The sequence below is a fragment of the Euprymna scolopes genome, chromosome 23 (assembly GCF_053919585.1).
Source record: "Euprymna scolopes isolate OS-2025 chromosome 23, ASM5391958v1, whole genome shotgun sequence".
In the NCBI taxonomy this organism is placed as follows: domain Eukaryota; kingdom Metazoa; phylum Mollusca; class Cephalopoda; order Sepiida; family Sepiolidae; genus Euprymna; species Euprymna scolopes.
Genome location: NC_136504.1, coordinates 72,822,622 through 72,844,798, shown reverse-complemented (window position 1 = coordinate 72,844,798; position 22,177 = coordinate 72,822,622). Strand labels below are relative to the sequence as shown.

Sequence of the window (22,177 nt, the reverse complement as noted above, 5' to 3'; positions counted from 1 at the left end):
CAATTTGCATTTGATACGCTCGATCATAGAGGGGACAGAAGACGACGCCGAAGCCGCGCTGATCAGTTTAGATCAGTCCAAGGCATTCGATAGGGTCGACCATCGGTTCCTGGGAGCTGTGCTAGAGGCCGCCGGATTTAATCCGGACTTCCGCAAGTGGATCTTTGTCCTGTATGATAGGCCGACGGTAGCAGTGCAGATCAACGGTAAGCTGTCGGAGTCATTCGCTGTCTCTCGGTCGGTGCGTCAGGGTTGTCCGCTGTCGCCTCTGTTGTACGAGGCGGCTACATCAGTCCTGCGCGGAATAGCCCTCCCTGGAGGCACACGAGCCAGAGTTTCTGCGTTCGCTGATGACGTCACCGTGTTCGTGTCTTGCCACACGGACGTTCAAGCGGTGGTCAAGGCGCTCGCTCGATACGAAGAAGTCACAGGGGCCATCTTCAACCGCAGCAAGTCTGTCGGCCTGCGGTTGGGGGCCTGGACCGGGGTAAACTCGCTCCCAGGTATTTTCAGCTGGACCGATGGACCGGTCCGTATTCTCGGTGTATGGTTTGGACCGGGATTTCAGCTGGAAAAGAATTGGTCGGAAGTATATGGCAAGGTCAAATCGTCGGTGAAGACTTGGATTGGAAGGAAATTATCCTTGTAGGGTCGGGCAGAGGCATGTGCTACATCCGTCTTTCCGCTCATCCTTTACCAATTGTCTGTACTTCCTCTCCCTGCAGAACGACTAACCCGCTTGCAAGGGCGCCTCGATTCACTATTGTGGAACGATGGTAAGCATTATGTCTGCAGAGAGGTCTGTGTCCAGAGTCCGAGCGAGGGAGGCCTAGGTCAGCCCAGTCTCTTGTGTCATAGAAACGCCGAGAGATTGGCTTTCCTGGGTCGTTCGCTTGAAGAAGACGCTCCTTGGGTCCCTGTGGTTGAGAACTCGTTTCCCAATCTCAAACCCAACCCCTCAGTAGAAGGTCGTTGTAGGCCGAGGAGGGAGTCAAAGTTCTTCTCCGAATGCCTAACCGTTCTTAGAGCTTTGCCGGGGACCAGTGTCCTCGATCAGCCAAGAAAGAAACTATATCGGGAGCTAGTGGAGGGGACCGCGAAGGATCCACTTTGTAGGCGGATGGGATGGTCGATGGAGGTTGTCCGCTCTCATTGGAGTTGGGCGCCGGGACGGGAGATTCTGAACAACTCGGAATTTTCCCTCACCTGGCGACTGGTCCGTAACGCGCTGCCCCTTCTCGACGGACTCTGCCGGTATAAAGAACATATGAGGGGCTTCTGTCCGCGCTGTGATGAACGCGAGCCTGAAACGATCGGGCACGCGTTTTTTTTAGTTGCAGCCGGATCCAGCCCTTATTGGAGTACGTCGAGGGGGTAACGGCTCGCATCAATGCTGAATGTCCGCTCGATCTCGACGAAGGTTATTTTGTGTACAACATGGAGCTGCCGTTCCCCAGGGAGGAAAGAATGGTTATCCTGGTGATCCTGGCAGTAGCGCGCATGGTGATTTGGATCACGCGCCTCAAGTTGGTCCGCGAAGGGATATCTGTTCCGGATCAGGATCTGATCGTTTACTTTAAACATTTGCTTAAAGTAAAGATCAGATGCGATTGGAGGAGGTTGTCTAGAGTGGAATTTGACAAGAGGTGGGTGCACAGCACTAGTTTGTGCATCCGTCGAGGAGCCAAGTTTCAATACGTGTTCCCTCCTTAAGCATGGCACGGGCGGTGCTGGGGCCTTCGGAACCCATCCCGCTTAGGTTCTAGCTAAGTCATTTTAAGAAGACTCTTGACTGGTGGTACAAATGAGATCCTGTTCCTGATTTTATTTTTTGGTACTAGAGAACCTCTGAGTCTGGCCATCCCCTTTGTGCCACATCCTTGCTTTTTCAACATCCCCGGTCACTCCCCTACTCAGAGGTCACCTTCCAACCCCCCTCCACCCGTTGCTTTGTTTTCTCCCACTTCCATTAAGATATTTTCCCCAACCCCCATTAGGGATCGCCCTGCTTGTTTTCGGTTCCCCGGAAAACAGTGGGGGGTCTAGTCACCTAGATTAGTACAGGGGGGTCTCACTAACAACCCAGTAGGATTTATTTTTTGTTTTTGATACGAACACTTTTAATTAGTTTTCCCCTCTCCACGAGCAATCCTTTTCTTAATTCAAAAACTTTTTTATTTACCAATGAAATTGAACTTTATTTTTTCACACATGCACACACACACAGAAAATTAATATAAAAAAAAAAAAAATGCATACACAAACACACAGACAACTGTTTATAAATTGTAAATATGGTTTTGATTCTTAAACGCTGGGGATTTATTAGTTAGATTAAGATCCATAGAGTGAATGAGGTATTTTGGTAAATGTTGCCAGTCAAGAGTAAGACTCCAAAGTCTACATTAATTACTTTTAATCACTTTAGTTACAAAGACCCTGAACCCTTCCCCTCCCCAATTTCTTGTAGGGCCCTGTGCCTAATTTTGTTGTTTGAAAATCTTTTGTTTTTTTACTTAATTGTATTTACAAAATTTTAAAAGCAATAAAATATATAAACAAGATCAAAGTGTAGTATCTGTTCTCTCAGCTACGAAACTTTCGCTCTTCCACCACCGGGCTCTCGGGCTAGGTTAAGGTGTTTTTTCATACTAACTTTTGTTAGCAAGGACCGACCTCCTCCTTTGGGGAGTCAGGACCTAAAGGACCGACTCCACATTTGTGGGAACTTGGACCCGAAAACCGATCCCCTCTTTTGGGAGACTGGAATCTCGGGACCAACACCACTAGCTGGTAGTTGAGACCTGCCTTTGTTGTTTTTTGCATGTTTTTCTTCGTTCCGGTCTCTTCCCTCTAGAGACAGGAAATGGTCTACTTTCTCAACACTTAATTACTTGAGCAGCACTCTGACCTGCCAGGCCAAAACTGAGTCTGTTTTCGCTGCTTTCCCGTTAGATCGAGCAGACAAGGTTCTCTTTCTCGCTTCCGTTAGGTAGTTAGTGGGTAGGGTGACGTGGGGGTAGGGCGGGTGCTTCGTTTCTGCTCCCCTCTGTGGGCAGAGATGTCTATCCTCTCTCTCTCTTAATTGCGACGCGGCATTCTGACCCGCTAGCACCCACTGCGTCTTTCTGCTCTGCTCTCCCCCCTCGCGGGGGGATCCGAGCTGCTAACCCGACATCCCCATGAGGGGAGATCAAAAACATCAATCTCTTCTGAGCCCGCTCCTCCCCCTCCACCCTCTCCATTCCCCTGGGTTTTCTTTTCTCCCCGCTACACTTTGGTCCGCGTCAGCGGCCAGTGCTGCCACCACAATGCCAGGCAGGAGGGGTACATTACCCCAAATGCGCAAACACCACTCCCGCAGAGGACTCCCCATGTGAGGGAGCAAGTGCACCTTCCGACGACATGGAACCTGCAAGCAAGGTAGGGCCGCAGCCCGCGGTGACCTTGGGAAAGAAGGGAGGGATAGGGCCGCAGCCCGCGGCAACCCCGGAATACCACCTGCAACTACTCCCCACGAGGGCGACCTGGCGGAAAATGCAGCCGCAAGAACTGCATTCAAGAGGAGAATGCAGAAGGAGTTACACCAGCTGCACTCCTGGACACCAATCCCACGGGAAGTAAGGCGGGAAATCAATCCCAAAAGGGCAACACCCCAGTTGCAGCAGAGGATGTGGAAAAGACTGCCCGAAAAAGAGTGGGAACAAGAACCCAACAAAAACGCGAAGCCAGCCACAAGCCTCCCAGAAGCACAGGAAGGTTGGTTGAAAAAGAGAAAGGGGAATGACTTGGAAAGTAGAGAAAGCCAGCACGCAATATCAACATGGATTGGCCAACTCTGACTGGTAAAGGTCAGACCCCCAAGCCAGCAACTCCCACAACGTCAGTTAGCAGAGAGGTGTCAGCTACGCTCCCCGTCCCTGGACCAGCAGACTCCCAACAGGACGGTGGATCAGCATGGGGCCCCAAAGAGCAGCAGAGCAAGTTGACACCGAGGACTATCGGAAGCTGTTCGACTCCACGTACAAGGAGTACACCAAGGGGAATGTCATCCAACCCCTTCCAGGACAGGTCAAGGGCTTACAGAAGAGGGTCCTGTCACTGATTACATCTGATGTCAAGACGAGGAGCCTCACGGGTGTCAACAAAGACATGATGGTAAACGTGCTGCTGGAGCAGAACATCCCGGCCAACTACATCTGCAGAAGAAGCTACATGCAGTGGGATGTTCTGCATCCCACCCCCGAACATGCGATCAAGCTGTCCAGGACCAGTCACCAGAGCAGAAACATAAAGCTACAGCCCATTTACATAAACAGGAGGAGGGCAAATGTTTCTGCTCTGAATGTCCCCTGCTATATGGAAGCCCAACAACTGGGGGCCATCCTCAGTCAATACGGGGACCTGGAGGAAGTCACGCCAGTCCGTGGTCTAAGAAATATCATGACTGGGGACTATAAAATCCAGATGGTCTTGGACAAAAAAAAAGGGAAGACAGCTAAAAAACCACCCCCTCCAACAGTGACCAGAGACCAGCCAGAAAACAAGCAAGAAGGCATGCAAAACATGGACATGCAGGCACCCTCCTCCTCAAACAAGAGGAAGTTACAAGAGTCTGAGGAGGAGGTAGCATCAGAGGAAGAGGAGGAATCACCAGCAATAGCAACACTTATAAAATCTGTTTACAGTCGATTTTTATTCCGTACTTGCTTAATGTTTCTACAATTCCAAAATTATGTAATTTCCTGTTGCTATTTTCTGTTGTATCATTTAATTATCAGTGATGTTTGAAAGTATTTTTATTGACAAAAATGTTCTGTTTAATCTTTCAACATTTTTTGGAACATGTAAATCAACTGCTTTCTTTATGCTACTTTTATTGTTTTACAAATGAAATAAATTTACATTTTTTATTTTGATATTATTATTATTTTAGTTTTAGTGATGATTTAAAAACAATAAATATTTATCATTAGTACCAATAATGAAAAATTAAATTAAAAATTTAAAACAATCGGTTTTGGAATTGTAAATTAGGGATACATTTTTCCGATTCCAATACCTCCAAAAGTTCTGATTTTTTACAACTTTTTCGGTATAAAATTTCACATGTTTTGTTAACTTTTATTTATTTTTTCTATTTTCTATTTTTACCCTCTCAAAATACCGTCCCTTGACATGAGTCACTCGTAAAATAAGGACATATTTTTCTGATTCCGATACCTCCAAAAGTTCCGATATTTTACAAATATTTCGGTATAAAATTTAAGATATTTTTTAGCTTTTATTTATTTTTATTTATTTATTCTATTTTCTGTTTTTTACCCCTCAAAATGCCGCCCCTGACATGTGCCGCTCGTAAAATAGAGACACATTTTTCCGATTCTGATACCTCCAAAAGTTCAGATTTTTTATAACTTATCGGTATAAAATTGCAAACTTTTTTCAGCTTTTATTTATTTCTATTTATTTTTTATTTTTTTCTGTTTTTACCCTCTCAAAATACCGCCCCCTGATATGGGCCGCTCGTAAAAGAGGGACACATTTTTCCGATTCCGATACCTCCAAATGGTCTGATTTTTTACAACCTTTCCAGTAAAAATGTTAAAAGATTTGTAAGCTTTTATTTATTTTTTATATTTTCTATTTTTATCCTCGCAAAATGCCGCCCCCTGACATAGGCCGCTCGTAAAGTAGGGACACATTTTTCTGATTTCGGTATCTCCAAAAGTCCTAATCTTTTACAACCTTTTTGGTAAAAAATTTCCAATATTTTGTTAACTTTTATTTATTTTTTATATTTTCTATTTTTAACCTCTCAAAATGCCTTTCCCTGGCACGTGCTCCCCACCGCCCCTCCCTAGTTACGCCGCTATTCATATGCAATATCAATTTAAAGCTAAGAAAGTTATGAATGTGTTCTAGTAGGCATTGTACTGTTGCAGTGCATCATGGGATAATTATTTGTGTTTATTTGCTGCTGGAGTTGCGTCTGCTGTGATGTTTGTGCTTTGGATTTCGATTTTTCTTTTGATGGACGGTTTCCTCTGATGGTTTTCTTTGTTGAGGTGAGTTATGATGTGGGTATATAAAGAAATGATGTGGGTATATAAAGAAATGGGCTTTGATGTTGTCGTGTGTGTTTAGTGTGATCATTTATGTTGTATTAACGAACGGGGTTCGTCTTTGCGTCACCATTATTGTCACCGTCACAGTTCCTGCTGGTTTCTGTTTTATTCGTGTAAATATGGAGGGATATGCAATATAACATATTGCTTCTCAAGCATTGAGATATATCAGAAATGAATACCAGGAATGTGTTAGACTTGATTTTCATTTCTAAGAAAAAGAAAATATGTCATGGTGGTTTGCATGCACAGCCATCATAATTTGCACACCAACTTTTCAACCTGCTGCAAACTCCTTTTGTTAGACCATCGGTTATCAGAGTACTTAACTTCAACGTCACTTCTGGCACCAGTGGATTATCAGTTTTCACAACTCAAAGGTCACAGGTACATGCAACTTTAGGAGAGTTGTTGACCTTCTTTGTCTTTTCTCCAACTTTGGTTTGCTTTAGTTCTCGATTCCTTTTGGATTAGTAGGGGTGTCACCACTTTGATCGTCATCTCTTTCACCCCAGTCAAAGTGACCACTGCAAATTTGATTAGCGGGTTGATGATTTAGTTTTCCTGATAAACCTTCCTTGAAATTTTGTGGAAGTTTTCTCCCATCCCATTCCCTCCTCCATTCATCTGAAGGAGATTTCTGCTAATCAATCCTTTCTTTCTCTACACATTATCTTTCGGCTTTCTTTTTAATATGTTTCCAACCAGTTGTAGATATTGACTTCTCCATTTTGGATAGAGGTGATAAATCAGTAAAAACTTGTTTTCCTGTGAAATTTTCATTTTAGTTTTCACATTTCAAAAATCACTTTCACAAACATCTTTATGCACAATTTCGTTGAGTGTTTCAGTTTCCACCAGTTTTTGGAAATGAGGAACGATGATGTTTTCTATCCAACAAAGGTTGATATCCTCTTTTGTGTTACTGTGTGAGCAAGTAATTGCAGTATGGACTACTTCCTTTATTTTATTGCAGTTTAAATAGTACATGTTCTCAACTTTTGAACCTGTATCTATTATTTTCTGTTTGTCCCAAATTTTACAACCTGTCTTGGTAAATATGCAGATTTTCCCAGATTTAGTAGCTCTTGACACGCTTAATAAGTTGTAACATAATTTGGGAACGTATCGAGTCTCATACAGATTACATCTTTGCTATTTCCCTTTTGATGCACTTACATTCAATTCTATGGTTTCTACTCCTAATGCTTCAACTGAGAATCCATCATCAAGAGTTATTTTTCTGCCACATCCAATTTTTGGAAATTAATAAATTTCTTCATATCATAACACATGTGACACGTAGCACCAGAATCCACAATCCAGCCTGTAATTTTATTTTTAGACAGCACATTTTTAGCACATTTTTGAGAAAAATCTGACAACGTTTGAACTATCCTGCATTTTCTTAGTGAAGAATGCTTTCTGTTTTGGATAATTCTGATTGAAATTCTCTTCAGTATCTTAACCAAGCAGTTGACAATCATGTTTAATGTGTCCGGTCTTTCCACAATGATAACACTTGGGCCCCTTTCTGCTGACGTGGTGTTTGAATGTCATGGTTTTCAATTCTGCATTATTATCTTCCCTTTCTTTAATTTTGGATTCTTCACGTAACAGTCGCTCAGTAACTAAGATCCAATTAGAAATTTCTTGATTAGCTTTGAGTGCTGTCACCAACATGTTGTAAGAATCTGGAAGTGTAGCTAAGAGATGTACAACTCTGTCTTCTTTGTGTATTAGATCACCAATAACTGACAACTTATCAAATATCTCAACCATCGTTTTGATATCTTCATTAACAGTCACCTTTTTTATATTCAAGGGAATATAATTTTCACTTTTGTTAGCGCACGTTTTTCTTATGAAATTGATTATTGTTTATCAAATTAATGGCAACCACAAACTACCTAAATGTGACACCCTTCATTCTCTGCTACTTCCTGCCCTGTGAGACTCCCCATCTATAGCCAGCGACTTCAGTAGTTTCCAGTGACTCCAACTCACTTCTGCAGTTTCCAGTAATTCCAGTGGCCCCAACTAACTTTTCCTACTTCCAGTGACTTAAGCCATCAGTTTCAGAGGCCCTTGACATTTGACCTCCAGCTCCAGTGTCCATCAACTAGCACCTACCTGTTCCAGTGCTTGCTGATGACCAGCTTCCAGTTTCAGTGCCCATCAACATCCAGTACCATGTCAGCATCTACTTACCCTTTCTAGTCTCAGATCTCGTCCACATGATTCAGACCAACCTGTTTACTTTCTTAGTTGTACAGTCGATTGGCACCTCTGCAACAGCCCCTTCTCTCCTTCTCAATTATTGTATCACATGCTAATGAAGATAGCCAATGAAGTTGTTTCAAATATTGGAATAAGACTTTGTTTTTCTATTTTACATCATCACTTCAGAAATACATCATACAATATGAAGAAGGAAGATCAAATAAGACTTTGGCCCATACTTATATTGTCATGCGGAAGTGTGCAGTCTCATGACTAACTTTGTGTTGCTATTTATTAATAATAGAAATGATTCTTTCAAATTTTTACACCTATGAGTAGTAGTAGTGTTGTGGTTTGCCAGCTAACCAATCCTATGTCTTTAAACAAAAAACACTGGGAAGGGGGGGGGGCAAAATTTGACACTCTCAGAAATATGTGACAACCATATGTGCTAAAAATAGCAATGACCGTTTTCAAACAACAAAGAGAAAATGCAAAAACATCATCTTTCACAAATTAAACAAAAATAAATGACTATTATTTCGAACCTAGATTAAAATAAATAGAGTTAATAAACAGCGAAGACACTTTTAACTCTAAATAATATTAGTTGATTCATTCCTCACACCACCTCTTGCACCTCTGCAACAGTCATCTATTTATTTTTGTTTTTCAGATGTGTACGAGCCTTTTCTAGTCTCGCACAAAAACATGCGTTCACATCCCAAGACATTTTTCTTGTCATACACCTACGCGCACACAAACATACGCGCATGTACACACACATAGATATATTCACGTTTGCGTACATACACTCACATTCACGTGCATACACACACACACTAACGTACACACATGTACGCACACATACGCGCACACATGGGCAACGTCACTTCCTCTTTGAAGGAAATCCACACATGTGCAAAAGACCACCGGAAACAACTATAAAAGCAAGAATAATAAGCTGCTTCCTTCTTTTCGATGTAGTTCCCAAGCTGAGCGGTCAACGGACCATTTGCTCCCTCCCAGGGCGCGCGCACCCGCGCGCCTCACGTCACCTGCTACTATGTGTGGGGGCAAGAGTCAACAGACAGTACGTACACCTTACATGTTTTCTATCTTCACGAACTGGATTTGACATTTTCTCTCTCTCTCTCTCTACAACAATAGACTTTCCCTCGCACCAGCTAACAGCGAGAGACGCATACCAAACTGGATTGACTTTCTCACTCTCTCTCTACCACAATAGACTTTCTTTCTCACCAGTTAACAGCGAGAGACGCATGCCAAACTAAACACGTGCTGTACCCTTTTCTTTCATTTGTTTCTTTACAAAATAAATTTCTGTTCGTTTAATTCAATTTAACATGTTGTTCGTTTCTTCCTCAAAACAATTCATGTTTTCTATTTTGCACCATCTCAACAGATGCTTTTTTCTTTAGAGAAAATGTCAAATTAAAAAAAAACTTAATTATAGTCATTCATTGTTTAGCGACACCATCATTGGTCCCTGAGTACAGACTCTACGTCTGTACCATGAACGGTTCTCGTCTGTACCATGAACGGTTCTCTAGCAGCTTTTACAGTAAATCTTCAGTTTAGTTGTCATCGTGGGGGCCAAGGGTGGCAGAACGCGATACACACTCCATTTTCTGCTGATGTCCACCTCCTGAGTCCCCCCCCCTTCACAGCCTTCCACTCTAGTTCCTGAATTCCTGGACCTGCTTCAACTCCAATTCATTTCCAGCAACTCCAGCGGTTTCGAGCTCACTCCTGCAGCTTTCAGCAACTCAATCCTACTCCTGCAGCAACTCCTCCAGCTCACTTCTGTAGCTTACAGCGACTCCAGTGTCCACTGACGTCCAGCAATCTATTTTTTCTTTGACCTGCTCTAGTGCGCACTGACGTCCAGCTACCTGTTCCAGTATTTATTTGACCTGTTCCAGTGCCTACTGACCTCCAGCGATCTGTTCCAATGGCCACTGTGACGTCCGGTTACCTGCTTCAGCGCCCACTGACGTCCGGCTACCCGTTCCAGTGCTCACTGATGCCCGGCTATCAGTTCCTACCTCAAAGGGCTCAAGAATCTCAACCTCTCGAGACGCCCACACGCCCATTCTCGCTCTATCTGATTCTGAATCCATTTGCCGCTCATCTAATCTTTTTTCTCGGTAAAAATGAAACACGATACACGCCGTCTAAAATTATTTGTGTTTGCCATCTTTTTTTTTTATACAATACTTTATTAAAATTTTATATAAAGAATGAGAGGAGGTCCTCCTCTTTGCTATTGCCGTTACTTTTTTGCATACGGGCGATTTCACCTCTCACACTGTCTCTCGCTCCTCTGCAACAGTGGTCTAGTTATTAATTTTTATTTTTTCAGATGCTTTTTTCTTTACAGAAAATATTAAATTAACTATAAATACATCGTTTTGAAATTTCAACGCTAACGTGTATATGTTTCCGAAAATTATTCTATGATTGTGCGACGACGGGTTGCAGATGCGAACTCTTCAATCAGAGTTATCTTTCTTAGTATTCAGATATGGCGGACATTTCAAGTTTAGATATTTCCCAAGTGAAGAAAGAATTAATTCAGGCAAACTGGAATTGTAATATACGTGGTTTGATACATGGAGCGACTCGGTAAGTTGTATATATGTACTGAGAGAAATAGATGTGTGTGCACTTAATTGTAAACGTCTTAAAATAATATGTTCTTCGAAATCATCTAAAAGAGTCATTTTAAAAAGTAAAAGATCTCCGCCGCCGACGATCAAGATAAGTTTTTTTTTAACCTGCGAAAGACAAAACAAAATATTTGGTGCTAATGCACTTACTGGTCCGCGCTATTTTTTAAATCGTATTTCCACTTTTAATTAAAGTTTTATATGTTTTTTTTTTTATTCAATTGTAAGGTTAAAGTACAGAATAGGTACAAAACACCCTCCCTCCCATGTTAAGAATGGCTTTTTAAATAATATCGTTATTATTTCAGTACGGATCAATAGGTGCACTCCACTGCATGAGTACCAAATATTTTTATATAGTTTTATGATAGTTCGCAATTAACAACACAGTATCTTTTAAAGAATTTGTTTCCGTTATGGCACTTCAAGCGAAAAACATAAACAATAACATTGAAGCTATTTGTATCAATTGACGAGTGTTGATTAATAACTGCTTATATTTAGATCAGTTATTAGAATATAGAAAACAAAAGAGGCGCCTGTATAGATCAGCCCTCATGGCTGTCAACATTAGATCGATAACATAGTTACAACAGCCGGAAGGCAACCACATAAAATGAAACCTGGGTTCCTGAAACAGAAAAAGAAAAACCACTTGCTTATTCTACATTGTTGTATATTGTTTTGTTTTTTCTTTTTTTTTTCTAACTATTTTTCGTTTTATTGTTTCTTCTTTTCACGGACATTTCATTTATTCGTTTGATTAACTGTTGCACTTTTTCTAATTAGTATAAAATTTATATTTTTTTCGACGAGGTTTCTTGTAGGGTTAGACGAGTGTTGATTATTAAAAAAACAAACAAACAAAAATCTGCTTCTAAAGAAGTATGTGTTTTTCATAAACCCGGGTTTCATTTTGTGTGGTTAACGGTTTGCCCAAGCATTCAGTCTCCTCTTCTTTCTATTTACAAAGTTTGCCATTTATTGCATTTATCGCAAAAATTATATTATAAAAGAAAAGCGGTAACTGTTCTATTTTGAAGAGGAATCTGGCGTTTTAATCTCACCGCCTTAAAAAAACGTTTCTATGTAGTGATCATTTCGAAAGCGTAAACATTGGGCACGAGCAAAAATGGCCGAATAAAGATGGGGGGACATAGTTTTTAAAGCCGATTTATCATAATTTTTTTGTAGGTTTCCAACTACTTTTTGATTGTATTTGAAAGATTAAAGACTAAGGTGCTAATGCACTTACGTTTTTTTTTTTATTCAATTGTAAGGTTAAAGTACAGAATTGGTACAAAACACCCTCCCCTCCCCATGTTAAAAATGGCTTTTTAAATAATAACGTTATTATTTCAGCACGGATCAATAAGTGCATGAGTACCAAAACTAAAGTTAATTTTCCAAAGGAAAAAAATATTTGTACACATGGGAAAAAAAAAGTTATGAAAAATGTTTTCACGACGAGCTAACCAATTCAGCTATATTTTGAAAGTTAAATAAATTCATTGTAAAAATCCTTTGAAAGATAAATATTAGTCTTCTAGGTTTATTTTAAAGGAAATAATTACGTACCTCCGGGGAGTTCCGGCAACAGAAAGTTGCTTGCTTCCTTGTGTTTTCTTTTATGAGGGTTTTGGCGCGTGCACCTGATTTTTCCTTTTGTGCGGCAAAACATTTTTCTATTTAAGGCGACTTGTGACAGAAACAAGTTGCTGTTTTTTTTTTTGTGAGTACTGATCAACTACACAAATTTATCAACTAAGGGACCTTGTGGTTGCAACAGACGAATCTGTTGCAACGTCGTCAACAATCTTTCAGGGACTGTATCCTGGGAATTTGCCAAATTTTGCAACAGAATTTAATTACTCTCCATTTTACGGAATGGAGTCTTCTCGGCTGAATACTCTGATAAGGCTAAAAAGAATGACACACTTGTTGATAGATAGATCTCTGGAACGACTTAAGGCTTCAAGCTACTTCGATAAGGATTTCCTGAACCACCACTAAGGGAACATCGAATCAAGAATTGAGGAGCTAGAGAAGTGGGATAAGGACATAATTAACTTGTCTCCCTCTGAGGAAGCAGGGGAACTGGCTGATGACCGCTTTTCTTACAGGTCTACAATATTCCTATCATTGCGAGAGTTGAGGAATTCTTTTGCCCCAGAGAAAGACGCTCCTCATTTGGCTCCTGTTGAACCTGCTACAACTTCACCCAACCCTGGTCTGGGGTGTGAGTTAGCAAAACCTAAAATCACCTGCCCCACCTTTGACGGCCTTGACCGAGAAAATAAATTTGCGTTAAGGGAAATTTGAGTTTAACGAAATTTGAGTTTTGCACTGCAGGACTTCATTATGATCGTGAAAAACTGGTATGCCTGAAGACATGTTTCTGGTCACCCGTTCCATCTTATACACCACCTTTCCGATAATGAACTGAATTTCAGAATCGCTGTTGATATCCTCAAGGCGGAATACTGTGACAAGGAGGCTATCAGAGAGATATTTGAAAAAATCATTCAAGGTCATCCTGTGACCTTGCAACGTGGTCTTACACGACCTTGAACCTCTGATCGCGGCCCAGTTATGATCTGCACCCTGGTCGGTACAGTTATGATATGTCGACTGGGCAACCAGGTCTGCCAATCGTTAGTACGTCGCGTCACACAGTGAGTTCTTCGTTAAGGCGTTGGGGATTCTTCTCGGATGCTCGGTCCTCAAGGCCTGTTTTACGTGGATCGTCTAGTTATTCTGGGTGTTCGTTGACGGATACGGTGTCACAAATGGCAAATAAAGAAATATACACATATAGGGATCAACGCACATCAGCAACAAAACTCCGGAGGTTGGTTAATATAATATATATTTCGGAAATTCATAAAAGAAGTATTTACAGCATATACATATAGTTGACAATTAATTCAAGCAAGCAGTTAGTTCTACAACTGAGCTTCTGTTGTTGAAATACCTGGTCGGTATCGCGGACTTTGCGTAATTCTCGTTAAGTGATCGACACGTTATAAGCGTTGAGTTATCAGGCAACAAGCGAGGGGGAGAGAGAGGAGAGGTGATTCTGCCGAGACGGAACAACTCGACTTAGCTCTCTTTGACTCTGATTTCCAATCTCAGACCCGGACTCTCACTTAATCTCTGATTTTTCATTTTTTTTATAATACAATTATGGAATGATGACGACACCCATGTTCGTCATCGACCAATCAAATTGCTTGATTATAATTCGACGGGGCCTTTTCTCATTGGTTGATAATACTTCGACAGGGCCCTTTTTCATTAGTCCATTTCCAAAATTGGATTGACTCCTCCCTTAATTAACGCCCAACTTACACGTTGTATTAATTAACTCCTCCCTGGCTTACTAATGGAATTTCCCCATATCCAGGAAAATTATTTTTCCTTTGACTTAAAGTAAATCACGCGATTTTATTTGTTTTAAAATTATCTATTGATCTCATTTTTCGCTTTGATAATTCAAAGGAATTTTAGTTTATCTTTGAATTAAGTTCTGGTTGTCGGCCATTCCATTATATCAGACATTTTGATTACGTCAAAAGACCAAGAATGCATGTGACCTTGCAACGTGACCTTACACGACCTTGTGTTTCTCTCAGATCAAAAACAACCCGACTTTTTCAACTGTCAAACTCACAGATCAAACGCCTGTGTATTTTGGCTAAAATATTTTATGCATTCTTTTTCGCTTTTGAAGTTTAGAATGTGATTTAACATTTCGCTACAAAGGCACTTTTGCTGCCGCCATCTCAACAACAGACTTAGCTCAGAATTTATTGACAAAAAAAAATTAATAATAATTTTTATTCCTTCAAAACCCGATCATCGTCCGGGAACAAAAAATCATTTTTAACCAAAAAAAACGTCACATCAACCCTACAGGTCTGATGTGGCCTCTCTTCAGTGTTACAATCCCAAGGTGGACAAAAATTATGATGCTCTAAGGGAGTACTTAGGGTATTGGACTATGATTATCGCTATGACTTCCTCCAGGAGGGCTCTGGTAGTGGTGCTATCATAGCACACATACTGTTCAAGAAATTTCCTTCAGAAATCAGTGCTGAACTAATTAGAATGTCACGCTCCCATTATCCTTGCCTGGGATACATACTGCACCATACTGGAAGTGTGATCAAGGCCCTCCTTCAAGTTGGGCGCGCTCCTTCTAGTAAAATTGATACTACCACCCGGTTCCGTCCAAGGGCGAGTTCCTTTTGGAATAGGAATACACAGGGAGGAACCACGGAGGGGTTTCATGCTGGTCTCGATATGTAGAGTCCCCAATTCTGCAATTTTTGTGCCCACAATGGACATTCCAGCATGGACTGTAGAACATTTTCGACTTATGGCGAACGATTCGGGCGTTGTAAAAGGCTGGGATTATGTGAGCGATGTTCCGAAGCAGTCACCTTAGCAGTGCATGCCCTGTCGATAAGGATTGGAAGGCTCGATGCAGGGTGTGTCACTTCCGAGGCCATCTGTTGGTAATGTGTCCAGAATTGAAACTAGAAGAGGCAGGAGTTAGTACCAATGTAAGCTCTAACGCTTGAATAACCCATAACATTCTACCCATGATCAAGACTATCATCAGAAGAGGGGAATATTCAGTGTCGATGACGTGTCTCTTGGATTCCGGCAGCCAGAGATTGTACTTCTCGAGTGAAATCCTGGATCGTTTGCATTGTGGCCCGGATACATTGGAGGACGTAGACCTGGACATAGTTTCCTTTGTCAGTAGGAAGCATCGTAGATGTAAACAATTGACTACTCTAGTGGACTTATTTGCAGGAGCGGCCCCTTCAGGTGCCTATTCTCATTGACAACCAACTAGACCTTACACATAAGGTCTCTGATTTACCACTGGTTTGGAAAAATCTTCGAGATTTAGGGATGGAGCACATGACAGAAATTACAAGTGGTAGTGTTTGGCTATGGGGCTTGATGGGAGTAGACCTCTTACAATATTTGTACCCTATTAAGGTAGTACGTTGTATGAATGGCACCGCTTGGGAGACCCCATTTGGGAACATCCAACATTTTCTTTACGAGGACCAAGGAACTGTGTACACTGAGAGCCTGGATTATAACCTAATGGTTGAGCAGTTTCCTTGCGATGACACTCGTTAATAATGCTATGAATCCTTGCCCTTCATACATCGATCCTTTCGCGGACGTGTTCGAAGACAGTCTGGTGGACAAGGGCCTGGAGTAAATATTCAGCCTAGAGTCTCTGGGTCTCCCCAAATCCGAATTCAATTCAGACTGTGACAAGGATAAATTAAAGGATTTTATGGATAACATCTTCATCAGGGAGGGTCATTATTCGATCAAACTGCCCTGGTATGAACACAAGCTAAGGAAGGTCCAGTCCAATCACCATGTGGCCATCAAAGTCTTGGACAGGGTGGTTAAGGGATTATATGATGAATACCTGAGAGTTTTTGAAGAACAGGAAGAGGAGGGTATAATAGAACCCTTGGAATGTGTGCCTGAAGATTATAGGAATTATGTACGGATCCTGCATAGACCCGTCTTCAGGAACAACCCTACCAGCACGACCAGGATTGGGACAGTATTTAATTGCTCATTTAAAACCGCAAATTCTGCTTCTCTTAATGACACCGCATACAATGGAGTCAACCTGACCGGTGACATGCTGAATCTCACATTGCACTTTCGTTCAAACAAATATGTCTTTTTGGCTGACATTAGGAAAGCGTTTCTGATGGTGCGTTTGGCCGAGGAATCAGACAAAAACAAATTCTGCTTCTTTTTGAATAAGAACAATATATTAAGGTTTTTATTTTTGGCTTCATTCAGGGGATGATATCTATATCCTAGTACCTGCTTCTCCCATGAACAGTCATGTTTGATATACGTCCCATCCTCCTTCATTGTCTCCTGCAAGGTAGCGTTATTCGAATTACAAGCCAGCAGGGAAAATCCGCCCTCCTGCAGCCGCCCTACTGCCTTGGAGTAGAGAGTGATTAAATTCTCCAATGCCAGACGATTCCCCATGGATCCCTGCTCAGAGATGTTACTATCCAACTTCTACGTGGACAATTTAATAAAAACGGACAATAATTTGGAGAATTTAATCACTCTCTACTCCAAGGCAGTAAGGCGGCTGTAGGAGGGCGGATTTTCCCTGCTGGCTTGTAATTCGAATAACGCTACCTTGCAGGAGACAATGAAGGAGGACGGGATGTATATCAAACATGACTGTTCATGGGAGAAGCAGGTACTAGTATATAGATATCATCCCCTGAATGACGTCATCTCTGTCGCTCCCTAGGTTTGTGATCCTAAGGCCAGAACCAAAAGGCAGATTCTTTCAGAGGCCTCTAAGATTTTCAATCCTTTTTCCTTATGCCTCCCTGTGACCATTCAGGCTCGCACCTTCATCAGCGAGTTGTGGAAATTAGAAGTAAGTTGGGACGAACTAGTTCTGGAGTGCACCTCCAGAACTATTTCTGGAGTGCACCTCCAGAACTATTTCTGGAGTGCACCTCCAGAACTATTTCTGGAGTGCACTCCAGAACTATTTCTGGAGTGCACTCCAGAACTATTTCGTCCCAACTCACTTAAGATAGGCAGCCATTGCATTGGAGTTATTGGGGGTTGCTTCCATCAATTTTCCTAGGCGTGCCATTGATGAAGGGGAGGAGGCAAGTCTGGTCTTATTTTGTGATGCCTAAGGGCATATGGGTTCACCGCTTATGCTGCTGGGTGGGGTAATTCATCCCTCATATTTGCCAAGGCTAAGGTGGCCCCTCTGAGAACCAGGACATTGCCCACGATGAAACTGCTGGCAGTTTTCCTGGCAATAAAATTCCTCCCCACTCTGTTGAGATCCTATTCAAAGATTCGATTTAAGGCTGTAACCTTGGCAGTGGAGTCACAAATAGTTCTATCTTGGATAATCTCTAAAACCACCAATAACAAGAATGTGTTTGCCAAAAACAGACTAAAGGATATTGATCAATGGGAAAGAGAACTAACCGCAGTATTTGGAGTACAATTGCATTATAAATATATGCCCTGTTGGATTGTGTAGTGGACTTTCGGTCAGCGTTCAAGTTGTGGATAACTTGACAAAGACTAAAGTTACTTCTCATGAAAGAGGAGAACTATGTATGGCACAATGGGAGATTCCATTGTGCACACATGGGCCAGTCTATTCCTTGGATTGTGATTGGCTGAATCACCTGATTGGATATGCTTGTACATAAGTACAAGCCCTCAGTCCAGCTCAATCTGATGTCTGTCTTGTGCATGAGCTGAACCCTTGGTATGTGTTGCTGCTATTATTATTATTATTGTTGTTGTGTGTTATTGATTAACACAGTTCTTTTGATTATTCTACATCTCCCCTCTTCCCCCCCCCACGAGTAGGCTGGGTTGTGTGAGAGGTGTATCTCTCTTTTAGGCCTAGTTTGTTGTGTGGTAGTAACCTAGAAAGAGCTCGGGGAATCCTTGATCGAAAGCGTGGGGATAAATGTGTGGTTTGTTGTTGGGGTTTGGTTGCTGTGTATGTGCTATTACAGGGAGATAGTGGGATATGCAAGAATGTAGTATCGCTTGAGGGAATTGTTGGTCCTAGTGCTGCACTTGGTATTGGGGTTGGTGTAGGCTTAAGTTCGCATTTTCTGAGGAAACGGCGGTTCCTAAGTGTGATCCTTCTGGATCCGTTAACCCTGATTCGGTATTGTCGATCTGGTAGGGAACTGATGATTTTGCCCGTTGTGTTCCATCTGCGATTGACTGGATTTTGGATGGCAACTTGTAATGGTGGAAGGTTGTGGGTATATTTATTGTATCTTTCTACTATTTTTGCATTGCGGTGGTGGAGCATTTCCTCGCGATGTTGTGCCGCTGACACCCATTCAGGATGAGGCTTGTAGAGGATTGGCTGTGATGGGATGGAGTCACGTAGTCGACGGTGAAGTAATAATTGGGCCGGTGATAGGCCAATGCTTTGGATTGGGGTATTCCGATACTGCAAGATGGCCCGGGCAACACTGTCATCTCTAGCAGCTTGTCTGGGTTGGTGGTGAAGAACTTAGGGTACGTATTTATGATTGCATTTTGAACGGATTCATCAGCGCAACTGTATAACTGGGTATTGGCCTGAGAAGTTGGCATGTCCGTTATTCTGGTGAATACTTCCCAGTCAATCCGAAATTTTCTGAATTGTTGAGGGGTCATTTCGAGATGAAGTTGGGGAGGCCTGGCAGCTGGTGCCTTAGCATAGGTGGTCTAGGTAGCGGGCTCCTTGGCTTGTCGAAGGATAGACAGAGCTTCTCCCATTGTTGTGATTCCCAATTCTCTTAGCATGGCTCGATCCATTACTTGAAGGTTTTCTTTCCTCAGTTTTTCCTTCACAAAAGTTGCAGCGTAGCTCTTGGCGGAATCGGCAGCAATGCCTGCTTTGAGGAAATAGTCTTCCCAATCTTCTGTCTCGAATCCTGTTCGTAGCGCCATGTTGGATTGTGTAGTGGACTTTCGGTCAGCGTTCAAGTTGTGGATAACTTGACAAAGACTAAAGTTACTTCTCATGACAGAGGAGAACTATTTATGGCACAATGGGAGATTCCATTGTGCACACATGGGCCAGTCTATTCCTTGGATTGTGATTGGCTGAATCACCTGATTGGATATGCTTGTACATAAGTACAAGCCCTCAGTCCAGCTCAATCTGATGTCTGTCTTGTGCATGAGCTGAACCCTTGGTATGTGTTGCTGCTATTATTGTTATTATTATTATTGTTGTTGTGTGTTATTGACTAACACAGTTCTTTTGATTATTCTACATGCCCTCAGATTTAAATCTAGCAGACTTTGTTACCAGAGGCTTATTTACTCTGAAATTAAAAGAAAACGTAAGTTATTGGATTAATGGACCTGTGTGACTGAGGGATCAGGCGGTCCCTTGGTCGGAGAACGCCTTAAATTGTTTGAGTCCTGAAAATAAGATGGTTACCTCTGTGTGCTGCTCCGTATCACCTAATCAGGAAGAGCCAGTCGTACCATTTGACAAATACTCTACGCTGTCGATGTTGATGAATGTTACGGCTCGTGTCTTTGAATTTATTTATAGACTGAGAAGGAAGGACCTAGACCCAGTAAGGGCAGCCTGCCTACATTTAATCAGGGTGATGCAATGTCAGGCGTTTAAGGAGGAGCTGAAATTTCTACAGAATCCTGATAGAGGAGCCATTCCTCAGAGAGTAGGAAGTTTAGATCTCTTCTTAGATGAGGAGAGGCTAATCCGCTCTAAGGGCAGATTAAAAAACGTATGCTGTCTTTGAATTTGAAATCCATAACCCTGCAATCCTAGCTAAAGACCATCCATTGACCATGTTGATTGTGTGGGATTGTCATCACCAATGCAGCCACTTAGGTACCCCCACCACATTGAATAAAGTGAGGCTGGCTGGGTTCTGAATACCTTGAGGGAGACTGGCGATGAAGAAGGTTTTTTCCGGATGCTCATTGTGTCGAAAGTTCAATGCAATACCCTTCTCGTACCCAAGAAGACCTTCTTGCCTACGCACAGAGTTAATCTAATTAGACCTTTCCTTTGAACCGGTGAGGATTTCACTGGGCATTTGTGCATACAGAGAGATCTAGAAAGGACAAAGATGTACGTATTAGTATTCACATGCTTGGAAGTGCGAGCGGTGCACTTAGAGTTAGTGGAGGATATATCTGTCTATTCCTTCCTGACAGCATTTATACGTTTTACTAATACATACAGCATACCTTTCCACATTTATAGCGATAACGCTAAATCGTTTGTTGCGGGGTACAGTGTGGTTCATCAGGCATTTACATGTAACGAATTTAAGGAGAGATTCGGGACGTGTGAAATAAAACACCATAGGATTCCATTGTATTCTCCATGGTACGGTAATGTCTGGGAAAGGCTTATTAGAACGATAAAATCTTGCCTATACAAGCTGATCGGCTGGGCTTTTTACAACTATACTGACCTCTTGACTATACTATCGGATGTTCAAAATGCGGTGAATGATAGACCACTGACATACAGAAGTTCTTCCGACCAAGGGTTGGAGATTTTGACTCCAAATCACTTCCTACACCCCATGCTTAATCTCCGACTAATATTTAGGATAAACCAAGGGGATATTAGCCAAGTTGAACCTCTGTCCCGGAAGCACCTGGTAGAATCCCTTAGCTACCGAGACAAAGCTTTGAAAAGATTCAGAAGAATCTGGCACCAAGAGTACCTGCTAAGCCTAAGGGAGTGAACCCAACCACAATCTGGAGCAACTTCAAACCTTGTGAACGAAGGAGAAGTGGTTTTGATCAGGGTTCCTAACCGGAGTCGACCATTTTGAATCTTAGGAAGGATTACGCAGTTGTACCCAAGAGAGGATGGCTTGGTGAGATCTGCGCAGGTCAAGCGTGGGGATGGGTCCCTGCAGGTGCACTCGAAAAACCTTTACCCATTGGAGTTAAGGGCTGAGAGAGTTCTACATATACAGGGTGATCGTGACCAGGAAGAGCACACCTCCCTTGATATGGCATCTGAGGTTCACCTCACAGGGGTAGAACATGTTGAGAATTGCCCAGTGTGCAGTTTACCCGACGATGGGAGTCCCATGGTATACTGCGACAGATGCGATGACTGGTTTCATTTTTCATGCATAGGCTTAAGTCAATTTCCACCGGGGGAGGAAATTTGGTATTGCCCCTTCTGCCTTCAAGAGAGCGCTTCCACCGCAGAGGATTTGCCTTTCCCCTAGCCTGATTGGCACGGTTTAGAACTGTCTCTGGTGGATGAGGAGCCAGATTGCATTTGCCCAGGATGCGGGAATCCGAATGATGGAATGGCAATGATTGGGTGCCATGGTTGTGATTACTGGTTCCATTTTTATTGCGTGGGGATCTGGAGATGGAAAACTGCTTCTGTGCTACCAGTATTCGACCCATCAAATTATCGCACCATTAGCCTCCTCACACTTTTTGCCAAAATATTTGAGACCATAATTAACCATGCTCTAGTCCGGCACCTTACAGATGCTAAACTTCTGACTGACAAACAATATGGATTAAGACAAGCCCGTTCCA

At 42.3% G+C, this 22,177-nt stretch overlaps 1 protein-coding gene across 2 annotated transcripts in view; it reads left to right on the top strand.

Moving 5' to 3' along the window:
- Positions 1–10,846: 10,846 nt before the first annotated feature.
- Positions 10,847–22,177, top strand: part of LOC145246000 (cell division cycle protein 23 homolog) — a 78,112-nt gene continuing 66,781 nt past the window's right edge. The window contains exon 1 of one of the 2 annotated variants that reach the window (XM_080107797.1): positions 10,847–11,000. In XM_080107797.1, coding sequence (XP_079963923.1) covers positions 10,900–11,000 — 101 coding nt within the window. In that variant the 5' untranslated portion in view covers positions 10,847–10,899. The remainder of the gene's footprint in view (positions 11,001–22,177) is intronic. The other variant, XM_080107798.1, reaches the window with a different exon arrangement.